A 12387-nucleotide genomic window follows, 5' to 3' on the forward strand; every position below is an offset into this window, starting at 1 on the left:
AACGACTACTTGCATGACCTGGGGACTCCAACCACAGGGTGCCTATTGAAGGCTTCAATTTCTCAAACGCTCTCAGTTCTGCCTGCAGTGCTCCTTGGGTAGCAGGTTTCGTCAATTAGCCTTTCCATCCCTTTTGCCATTCCTTTCTTAGGGTTTACTCTATTGGGCAAGGAGCTCTGGTGGCACAGATGGTTAAGTGCTTGACTGCTAACAGAAAGGTTGGTGGTCTGAACCCACCCAGTGGTGCTGTGGGAGAGAGACCTGGTGATCTACATCTATAAACATTATAGCTAAGAAATCCCTATTGGGCAGTTCTACTCAGTTGAAAGGGGTCACTATGAGTGGAAATCAACTTGATGGCACCCAACAACAGCAACTCTATTGAGCAGTTGATACCATAATAGCAGAGGATGAGTCTATTGCCAAAGGCAGGCATGTTTGCTAAGAATCGCTTCAGGACAGAACAAACCAAGAGACAATAAAGAGGAAGCTTTCTTGCCCCAGGCTTTACTAGATGACTCCAAATTCATTCCGTAGAGTCATTTGACATTGTGAAATAGACATTTATTGTAAAAGTCTCAACATATATACTAAATAAATGATCAAGGAATGTTAACTCTTTCCACAGAAATTTTTTTTCGGTTTTCATAACCAAATAATCCTCACCATATGTCTAAGTAAAAACGGAAATGTTATTCTTTTGCTGATATATTTAAATACCCATTGATTATGTAACAGAGTTCCTTCAAGTAAGTACCTCACAAGAAAATTTATAACCTAAGAACTTCAAGTGCCTTGTGGTGTTTTGCACGCTGAACCAATAAACTCATTAAAACAACATTGGGTAAACCCAAACACAACACAATGAAAGTTATAATACAACCCACATCAACCAACCAACTTTAAAATAATATCTTTGTTATGTACTAAGGTTAAAAATTCAGCAAATTCTTTATATTTTTTCCACTTGAGGTCATGTGTGGTTTTCTACTTTCCTGAGAAGTTTTGTGGCTTTTTTCATCAAAGAAAGGTTATTTTTGCAAATGGACATCTTTCGTAGAGGTCCCTGCTCTACTCAATCGAAAAAAAAGAAGCACAAAAATATTTACCAGTTATTTTTAAGTGAAACAAACAAAAGACTTAGGTTCTGTTCTTAGTGTAGACTTTGCAAAGGAAGGCACGCATGTAAGGTTAGCTACTATAGTTAGTGTGTGTGTGTGTCTGAGGGAGAGAAGGGGTGGAAGGGGGAAATAAAGGAACTTGGCTGCAAAATTGAGTAACAGTTGAAACACTTGGCTTTCAGTTGTGAAAGATGAGCAACACTGGGGAAAAGCCTGGGCTAACAAGGGCCACTTGAAGAAAGCTTAATCTCGGCTGGCAGGCTGATGAGGAAGGTCAGCTCAGTGCACGCGTTCTCAGCTGGAGCTGGGCTCCCTCTGCCAGGACGATTGTCTTCTGCATTTCAGTTTCTAAACCAAACTGAAGGTGCCTTCACACAGCCAGGTCCTCACTCTCTCCCCTTGAAAGGGTTGACTCTCCACTGCCACGCCCTGACAATGTATGCATCATTTCCACTGAGTAAGCGGTACACAGGGAATTGTTTCTTTGCGTGTTTGTGTGTGTTAGTATGTTCATGAGATTGCTTTCCTTCTCTTTGGCCACCACAACCCTTGCTAGAAGAGAAAGCAAAACTTCTTCTGAAGGCAAGAAGGATAAAATGAGTACGAAAGAAATATGCAGATACAAAAAAATGGGATACTTGGAAGTTAGGGATTGCTCAGTAGCTTTAAATGATTAGTGTTACTTTAATGAAAAACTAAAATGTGAGAGCGTTGCTTTAAGGGATTTTACTGTATTTCAAGGTATCTTAAAGTTTCTAAACGTCAGGCCTCACTTGATGAGGGGCTTTTTTTTTTTTTTTTTTACTGATTATAACTTATAATTTACTGGTCACCTATTGGTTTTTCGTGTTGACTTGGTAATACAATAAAATGATTAACGTGTAACAGCTTGACAGCAGCAAATGAATGAGAGAACTGAAAGAATTAAATAATTCAGAAAAGGTTCTTATCTGTCTGGAGGAGGAGATTTTTCTCTGACTTATCCAGATAGGCCACAATTTCTAATTTACACAGAAGTCTGCATCACTGGCCTAATTGTTAAACGATGCATGCTTTCTATATACGTTGAAGAATGTAATAAAACTTGGAGATAGTTCTCCACTCTCAATCAAATGAATGACATTATGACAACCTTTTGTGACACCAGCTCATCTCATTGCATCGGTTTTAAAGATGAATAAAACATGAGTAAAATTGGCCTGTTAAGAAAGTTTATGTCTCTTTAAACTGAGAAATCATTCAAAAGAATGTGGCTACTTCACAGGCAGATCCGGTCATAGGAAAAAAAAAAAGCTTGATTTTTGTCTGGTAAGGTACTAACCTGTTGATTACTTTTTATAATATTCTGGCAGCTACCACAATTTATCTTTGCTTGAAACAGGAAAAATAGTTTCTGTAGTTGTAAGAGAATGGATATATTAAGTGGTATCTACTAACTAAGGACTTGAAGCACTTACTGATGAAGATCAAATACTATAGCCTGTAGAATGGATTACATCTCAATATAAAGAAAACAAAAATCCTCACAACTGGACAAATAAGCAACATCATGATAAATGGAGAAAATACTGAAGTTGTCAAGAATTTCATTTTGAATCCACAATCAACATCAACGGAAGCAGCAGTTTCAAGAAATCAAATGATGTATTGCATTGGGCAAATCTGCTGCAAAAGACCTCTTTAAAGTGTTCAAAAGGAATGATGTTACTTTGAGGACTAAAGTGTACCTGATCCAGACCATGGTCTTTTCAAACCATCTCATATGCATGCAAAAGCTGCATGCAATTCCTTATTCATTAATAAGGAAGATCAAAGAAGAATTCACGCTTTTAAATTGTGGTGTTAGTTAAGACTATTGAATACACCATGGTGAAGATGGTGAGACTTCGTCTCATGTACTTTGGACATGTTATCAGGAGGGAGCAGTCCCTGGAGAAGAACATCATGCTTGGTAAAGTAGAGGGGCAGTGAAAAAGAGGAAGACCCTCAGGGAGATGAATTGACACAGTGGCTACAACGATGGGCTCAAGCATAATAAGGATTGTGAGGATGGCACAGGACTGGGGAGTGTTTCGTTCTATTGTACACAGGGTTGCTATGAGTCGGAACTGACTCCATGTCACCTAACAACAACAACATCTACTAGCCCCTCTTCCCATAAAAAAACCTCTAAACTTAAAATATTGCCCTTAAACTGTATAACATAATGCTTAATTTATTGGAAATTAAAAACTTTATTTCACTCTAGAATTCCCTAAAGAATTATTTCTGGTATTGAAGCTTCATAAATTATGTTCCTGAAAAGAAATTAGAAGGCTAGTTTTCTTGTCTTGCTGGTTAACTGGCCCAGAAGCTAACTTCAAAGAGGTGCAAAAATATTTTTAGCAATGGAAATATCTTTGGAATAAGCTTACAGGTCCCCAAGTTAGGAATGATAGTAGCATCTGTGTGAGAATGTTGTTGTGGGTTATACGACTGAGTAAAGTACTTAACATCATGCCTGGCACACAGCAAGCATAATAGAAATGTCAGCTGTTATTATTATTAATATTGTTATTAAAATAATAAAGTAAGTTGGATATGTAAATTATGGTGCATTTGTTAAAACAAACAACTCATTACATCATTTAAGCTGAATACAATTCAATTGTATTTCAAGTGTGTCTGGGCCTTCACTATGGGAAACCAGTAACCTTGATTCGTTCTGTTACTTACAGACTAGTAGTTCTCTTTCTTTCTCTGACTCTTTTTAGCCACTGGAATTTCCGTGCTGGGTCAGGCAATTCTGTTTAATTCATCATTACAAATACTCACAGAACATCCTGCAAGCGTCAGGCACTGGTGTGGGCACTTGGGATAGGGAACTAGAACATTTCCTACCCTGGAAGAGCGCACTGCCTAGTGAGGAGGGTAAACCTTGAAGCAAAGAGATCCCATCCTTACAATCTGGAGTACTATTCCATCTCACTTCAAGGAAGATGGTTTCATGATCATGGGTGGGTTCTTTTGCAAGCTCTCAAGGTAAATTTCAGCTTCTCCAACTCCAGACTTAAATATTGAGAATAGGAGTAATATATGAAGATACCAGAAAGGTCTCTTGCTTATGAAGCATCTTTTAAACAGTTCCCTCACTAATGCTAACATCCTGTGAGCAGTCTTTTAATATTACCACTAGATAATGTCATTTCATCTCCTGAAATAAAATGACTAATGTTTTCCTACCTATCAGTTTCAAGTAAGGCATTCACATTGGGATCAATCAATGTAAGAAAAATTAACTGGAAGAGGTGGGAGGAAATGTCATAGATTTCAACCATGGGCCTGCTTCCCACTATGCAAGCTATAGAGAACAAAATTAATTCTGAATTATGAGAATTTTCAAGAAAAATTCCACCGTACAGCCTATGAAATGTCTCCTCTTCTCAGAGATAATGAGGTCTACAGATGAAATTGAGCGTGTAGTTAACTGACTTCTTTAATGGTTGAATAAAATGTGGATTGAAGAGTGACAGATGTGGGAATAAAAGAGTTGTAGTGGGTTGGAACCCATGGACAGATTTAATAAATAAAATTCTACTAACATCTCCAAGGATAGGAATGTTGTTGTTGTTAGGTGCCGTTGAGCCAGTTCCGACTCATAGCGGCCCTACGTACAACAGAACAAAACACTGCCCAGTCCTGTGTCATCTTCACAATCGTTCTTATGCTTGAGCCCATTGTTGCAGCCACTGTGTCAATCCATCTTGTTGAGGGTCTTCCTTTTTTTCGCTGCCCCTCTACTTTACCAAGCATGATGTCCTTCTTCAGGGACTGGTCTCTCCTGATAACATGTCCAAAATATGTGAGACATAGTCTCACTATCCTTGCTTCTAAGGAGCATTCTGGTTGTACTTCTTCCAACACAGATTTGTTCGTTCTTTTGGCAGATAGGAATAGGGCTAGATAATCAGCTAGCTTTGTTGAGTATGTAATATATCAATTGCGACTTAAATGTCAGTCTGACTCATTTCTCTACTTCAGAATGAGCCTCTCTGAATGAAAACACTACAACAGGAATGAGGAGGTTGAATCTCATAGAGAGCAATTTGCCTTCTTATGAAGAGTTCAATTTACCAGAAATACCTACCTGAAGGATGTTTACAAGGTAATGTGTCATTTAGCATTACTCTAAATTTATATAAATACCTGAACAAAACCAATTTACTTCACAAAACTGCTCAATGCAGAGCTTACTATTATTGCTTTTCATTTCTACTGATCACATATGATCTGAATTAATTGGAAACATCTTTAAGTTTACAGCTAAAATAACTTAAGTGTATTATCTGATGGAAGAAATGTTAAAAAAAAGTTTTACTAAGGTAAATATAAATTAGGTATTAGTTATAAAACTATAAATATCCTATAATTTCTTTAATTTTATGATCACTTTATTGAATTAATTGCTTACTCAGATATTATTTCTTGACAGGTATATGCTGGGGAAATTAAAAATCAAATATTTCAAATAAATAATTTAGCTATGAGAAGTCATCGACCTCCTCTGTGTTTCTGAACTTTAAATACATCAACATATGCGTGGTTTCAGTATCAATCCATCATTATATTTAACTACAAAGGTTATTTCCTGATTCCAATCTTCTAACTCACTTGTGATTGCTCCCTTTGTCGCTTCATGAGAACTCCTTTACTTTGAAGAAAACACACGAGGAAAGAAAAAACTGGCTGAAGAAGACCATGTTTATCGGATGTAAAAATCCATTCTCGTCACAAAGCTACTCTAGCACACGTTAAACATATTCAGTAAAATATATTTGTACGAAGCATCTATTTTCATATTTCTTCTAAATTTATGCCCCCAAACTGTTTGAATCAGAACTTGTTCCTTTTTGATTTTAAAAAATTTATTTAAACAAATCATTCAGGCTGATGTAGTCAATTAGTTTCAGTAATTGTCCCCATAACAGAAACACTACTAAAAAAACCTGAGAATCCTGGAGAAAAATGAAGTATTTCATTAAAATCCAGAAAAGTCATTGGCATCATTATATTTTAAACAAAATTTAAAAGTTGTTTGTTGAGAAAATTGTATAAATTTTGCAATTAATCTAAATTTTAAGACCACTATAATACTTAAGGCTTTTGCAACCATTCTGAAAGTAGAAACATTTTCTTTTACCTAAAATACTTTTCTTCACTTGGTGGGAAGCAGAAATACATCAAATCATATCCAGAAAAGATTCTAAAAAATGTTCTTTAATCTTGAATCTGCATCTTAAATGCTTAAAACATATCAGCTAATTGAGGTTTTTGATTGGTTCTTATTAGCATCAGTTTTACTAATTATGAGTAACATGAATTTTTTTTTACAAAGTTATAGATGGAAAAGTAATCAAACTACATTAAAAAAAAAAAAGAAACTAAAAACTTTTCTCCCAGTTCCCTTGGTTCATACAATGTAAGTTTGCTTGAGAAGAAGATGTCTGGTGTCTCTAAGCTGTAATAGCAGGGAAAAGCTCAGTTTTCTTTAACAATAGTTGTTCTAGATCAACAAAGAAAAATGTATTTACTATTTAGCATGTTCCTTAGGGTTTAGTTTTCTACCTGGATGACACACCAATAACATGAAAGATACTTTAAGCCCTATTACCATGTCCATGTTTCACAAAGGAAAATAGCTTACCTGTAATAAGGTTAGCTGCTGGAACTACATTATTTCTGAAAGATCACTACTGATAGATTGAAATGTATCAAATGTTGTAACCAATTATTGTCTGCTTTTATATCTCAAACTTGGCTTGCTCCTGATTTTCTACTGAGTGAACTTTATTAGCCCCTGTTAGTAAAACCTGAGTCTATAACCAGTAGAAGATGGAAAACAGAGAGAGATTTCTCCAGTGTTTCCACCACCCATGGTCAATGGTCCAATTATAGATCTAGCGGGGAATGTAGTTCAGTAAGTAAAGAGAGTTAATCTTAATGTTTGGACTGGCTTGAGATTTACTGGGAAAGAAAGATTATAAAACTGCACATAAATGACTCTTGCCTTCTATGAAGTGATTTAGGAAACTTTCTTTCCCTACAAGTCTCGCTAGCCGGCTATCAAATAATAGGGAATCTGTTTGCCAAATATGTACAGCTGGAACTTGCCATTGCCAACCTGTTTGTAGAAAATGAATTTGTTTTGTCTTTTTTTTGGCGGGGGAGGAAGATTAGGAGATAACACTGTGACTTAAATAAGTGGTGATAACCTACCACAAACAATAAAAGATTTGTATACTTGAACTTTCACATCAAAGGTTGCCACTGGGTACCAGTGGAGTGTAAATTAGTTCTATTTTAAAGCAAAAGGAAGTTATTTATTAAAATAAAAAGAGCTGTAAAGCACAGGCTCACTTTTTGAGTATGAGTAAACCCAATTTCTCTTTTGATTGTACAAGTGAAGGCAGAAAGAGGCAGATAATACTAGGTGTAACCAAAAGAGGGCATCATTGACCCTTGAAGTCTGTTGGTGTGACTGTAAAGAAAAAAAAGACAAACAACAACAACAACAAAAAAAAACCCCCAAAACACACCATCTGAACCAACAAAGGAAGGGCGTCCCATTTCCCCTGGCATTTTACACTCTGTGAGGAGACCAAATTCTGAAAGCACACATCAGGAAGAGCATCCAGTTAGTTATTTTCCTCAGAACTGGCTTCTACATTCAAGCACTCATATTTCCTGAAACATCAACCATTAACCTTTAGAAGCAAGTTCTTCAGTATTCACTGGGTCACTTTTCACAGACACTCTGAGTTTAACATTTTATAGGGCACTGGGAAATTTCCCCTTAGATCAGAGTACAGGCTGTCATCAAATAGCATAAAAGATACATGACAATTAACTTCTTAATGGTATCTTACCTCTGAGGGGTTATCTATCACGATAGATACAAGAAACAGTGATCTGTGGTGGCTAAGATGTCCTGAGCACATGGAGGGCACAGTTAAATGCATTTGAGGTATGTGGGAAATGGTTTAAAGCAGCATTTTATGCCAGCTTTTAGTAACAGAAGCCTGAACAAATGCTTTCTCTTTGAAGTAACAGGAGAAAAAAGCGTCCTGACACTACTCATCCATGTACTTGCTGTATTCTTAAACATGTTCCGTAACTGAAGTGGATGATTTAAATAGTAGGTAAGTGTTTAGGGGATTACACCTCTCCCTTGGACGTAGTCAGATTTCTTCAGGGTGATGAGGAAGAATAGTTGTACGCTCTTAAGTAAAATTGCCACACCGGTCTCAGAAATTCACTGCCTAGAATACATGATCCTTGAAACAGTGATTGTAGCAGTTCAGTGGGAAAGGTTGGGGGTTAGTGTTTCACTTTGTTGCAAAGACAGCTGTTCAGGAGGAGGAAATGTGAATTCTGTGAGAATTCTGTGAGAATCACTTGGGATAGCAGATTTCCATCACTGTAAAAATATCACTACCACATGTAATGTGTGCCACTGTAGGGAAACTTGGAGAAAACTGATAATTCTATAACCCTTTCAAGGTAAAGAAAAACAGTCAAAACAATATTTACTAAAACGCAACAGGATGGTCGCTCTCTTTAAAGGCAATCTGGAGCAGGTAAAAAAAATTTTTTTTCCCTTCCCCTCTAGAAAAACTGTCACTACCTAGTGCAAAACGTTGCGCAAGCCCCTCCATGTTTCTTCCCTCCAGAAAACAACCCAGCAGAGGAAAGAACGAACAAGTTCATAAACATCCCAACTCGTTCCTGCCAAGGTACATCAGAGGAGCCGAAATTGGGATTGCATTGGCTTGGGGTGGGCTCACCGCAGTGCCTCGAATTAAAACTTAAACGTGTCACCTTGTGGTCGCGAGCGCCAGTTTCCCATGGTGTCACCAACCCCGATCTCTCGTCTCGAAGGAAAGGAGCCCCAGATTCTCCAAGGGAGGTAGTCATTTTGGGCCCTGAGAATCCACTTCCTCCTGGGCCGCCTCATCTGCCCAACCACCTGTTACCCTCCGGGCCTGGGTTTTCCAGAAACCAAATTATGAAACGAGCCGCTGCCTCATCTCTGCGGTTAGGGGTTTTGGAAGTTGCAGTGGGGATAGGGGGAAAAGGGGTGGAGGGCGGAGGTCACCGAAGGATGACAGAGAGCCTCAGGTCGCCCCTTGGAGTCGGCGCCGCTGTTTACCCTCCCCGCCGCCTTCAACCCACTTCCCTTTTCCTCCCCGGGAGGAGGAGATGGTTAAAGATTACACCGCGGCCGCGGGCACTTCAAAGGGCGGCTCGGGCAGCCAAAGGTAAAGATAACGTTCTGGCAGGTCTAATCAGGGGTTTGTGGTTGCCACATTTTAATCACCTCGTTAAAAGAAAGAAAGGAAGGAAGGAAGAAAGGAAGGAAGAAAGGAAGGAAGAAAGGACGAAAAAGAAAAAGGTTACATCACTCAGCAGTGGAAGGGATGCAGAGTTAATTTAAGCCCCTTTTGAGCTGGGCAAGTTGGAGCTCTCCTTTGGGGAAACTCTGACAGCACGTCTCCTCCTGGACCCCGGCTGGATGCCCAGGGGAGGTTGAGGCGAGGACGGGGCGGGCGCCCAGACCTTCAGTTCCAGGTTCCAAGGGCACGAATGCCCACTCTCCAGTGCGCTGCAGTGCAGGGTCTGCACCCAAATATCTACAACGAGGAGGAATTTACCGTGTAACGTGCCTAGCGCTGGGCGGGGAAGTTGCCTCGCACCAGAGCTTTGTGTGTGTGTGTGCGGGGGCGGGGGGTGCTCTTGAAGCCGTTTCTCTGCTGTACCCAGAAAGTGCAGGCGCGCTCCCCCAGAGACACGTGCATTTCCATGGGGCCCACGCAGGTCTGGCCAAAATGCCCTTTGCAAACTCGCCCGCCCCCTCCAGAGCAGGAGGGCGCCGTGGAGCCCCTGCCTTATCTTGGGCCAGCTTTCCCTTCCTTTCTCAGCCTCCCTACGGGAGTGGGTGGGAGCGCACTTACAGGTAGGAGGTGAAGACGCTGAGGTTGGAGGGCAGCTCGGAGAGCCCCAGGTCTGAGCAGTCCACCCTGAGCAGCATCCTGCCGTCGGGCTCGCACTGACAGTGCGCCGGGCACCCACGCGGCGGCCCGCCTGGCCTCAGCGAGCCGCCCCCAGCCGCCAGCTGCAGCGGGATGGCCAAGGACAGGAGCACGCAGACCCAGGAGGTGTCCATGGTGCCCGGACAGGGGCGCGCGAGCCGGACGCGGGCGGAGGGCAGAGCGCGGGCTGTTGCAGACAGTGGCGCTCCAAAAGCGGCTCCGCAGGCTTTTGCAGGTCAGCTGGCGCCTGCAGCGCGGGACGCTGCGTTCGTGCCCCCCGGCGGGGGCGCGGAGGAGAAGTGCCGCGAGTCCCTGCCTAGATCTACGCCGCCTCGCGGGCCTCTGGACCGGCTCTGGCTGCAGCCGCGGAAATAGCGGTGCGCTTTGCTGCAGCAGGCGGCTTGCGCTGTCTGGAGCAGCATCTCCGCTAGCACGCTTGTTTTTTAAAGCGCTCCAGCCCGAATTGCGCGCCCAGTGACGTCAGCGCAGCCCGGCTTCCCAGGCACCCCCAGCTCGGCCCCACTTTCCCTCCTCTTGCCCCCTCCCTCGTTTCCCAGAGTCCGGGCCAGGCAGGCGGCAGGCGGCGCGAGGTACTGGCGAGTCCGAGGGCTGCGCCTTGGTCGGCCGGTTCCAGCGCTCAGGGCCGCTCGCGAAGCAGGGGGATCTCATCCGCTGTGTCCTGGTGACTCAGACTCGATAGCCTGGAGGGACCTGCTTCAGAGGGACACAGACTTGCAGGAACCGAAGGATGCTTCCTCCGAGCCCGCTTCAACTAATGGATGGGATACATCGAGTGCTAAAATTTTTTTACAAAAAAAATTTTTATTTTTATTTTACTAAAATCTAGTTCAGAAAAATAGTTCCTTTATCAGGGTAAGGAGGTAGGATAGGCGTCCGTCAGCAAACGATGAGTGGCCCTTTTGATCCTTACCTCATGCCGCACTGTCTGGCTCGCTTTTGCCCTGAAATCAAAGTGCTGGGCTAATCGCTAAATAAATACGGCTCTTGAGAGAGCTCTCCTATGCTGCCTGCTTAACTCATCCGGGGTGGGGAAGTCGAGAGGACTAATTCTTTTTTTAAAAAGTGTTTTAGGATCCCATAGAAATCACCTTTACTAATGAGATGCTGCATAGACAGCTGTTTACGTTTGTTGGGGGGGGGGTCCTTTGGCCTAAGTGTCCCTCCCCGGTGGCATAGTGGTTAAGTGCTATGGTTAAGTGCTGTGGCTGACCAAGAGGTCAGCGGTTCGAACCCCCAGGCGCTCCTTGGAAACTCTATGGGGCAGTTCTACTCTGTCCTATAGGGACACTATGAGTTGAAATCGACTCCATGGCAACGGGTATGTTTTTTTTTTTGGCTTTGATCCCTCCAGAGTTCTCAGAAATAAGTGCAGACCCTCCCAGCTGTAAGGCACTACCTCTGAGGACCGCTGAGGAACGCCAGAGGAAAAGGCATGTCGTTAGGTGCTGTGGACACAGTTCTGACTCATAGCAGACCCTATGTGCAACGGGAGGAGACATTGCTGGATACTTCGCCATCCTCGCAGTCGTTATGTTCGAGCCCATTGCTGCAGCCACTGTGTCAATTCATCTCCTACAGGGTCTTTCCAAGCATGATGTTCTTCTCCAGGGACTAGTCCCTCCTGATAATATATCCAAAGTACTTGAGGTGAAGTCTCACCATCCTCCCTTCTAACAAGCATTCTGGCTGTACTTCTTCCAAGACAGATTTGTTTGTTCTTTTGGCAGTCCGTGGTATATTCAGTATTCTTCCCCAATACCGGAATTCAAAGACATCAATTCTTCTTTGGTCTTCCTTATTCATTGTCCAGCTTTTGCATGTATAGGAAGTGACTGAAAATATGGTTTGGGCCTTGGCTAAAAGTGACATGTTTGCTTTATTTACACTTTAAGGAGGTCTTTTTTTGTAGCAGATTTGCCCAGTGCAATACTTCCTTTGATTTCTTGACTGCTGCATCCATGAGCTTTGATTGTGGATCCAAGTGAAATGAAATCCTTGACAACGTCAGTATTTTCTCTGTTTATCATGATGGAGCTCATTGGTCCAGTTGTGAGGAGTTTTGTTTTCTTTATGTTGAGGTGTAATCCATACTGAAGGCTGTGGTCTTTGATCTTAAATAGTAAGTGCTTCAAGTCCACTTCACTTTCACAATAAGGTTGTGTCATCTGTAGAACGTA

General features: G+C 41.8%; 1 protein-coding gene across 1 annotated transcript in view; it reads right to left on the minus strand.

Moving 5' to 3' along the window:
* The window catches only part of LGR5 (leucine rich repeat containing G protein-coupled receptor 5), a 154394-nt gene extending 144071 nt beyond the window's left edge, over positions 1-10323 (minus strand). Inside the window, exon 1 of the mRNA XM_003405205.4 lies at positions 10112-10323. Coding sequence (XP_003405253.2) covers positions 10112-10323 — 212 coding nt within the window. The remainder of the gene's footprint in view (positions 1-10111) is intronic.
* Positions 10324-12387: the final 2064 nt, after the last annotated feature.

This window comes from Loxodonta africana, chromosome 4 (assembly GCF_030014295.1).
Source record: "Loxodonta africana isolate mLoxAfr1 chromosome 4, mLoxAfr1.hap2, whole genome shotgun sequence".
Taxonomy (NCBI): Eukaryota; Metazoa; Chordata; class Mammalia; order Proboscidea; family Elephantidae; genus Loxodonta; species Loxodonta africana.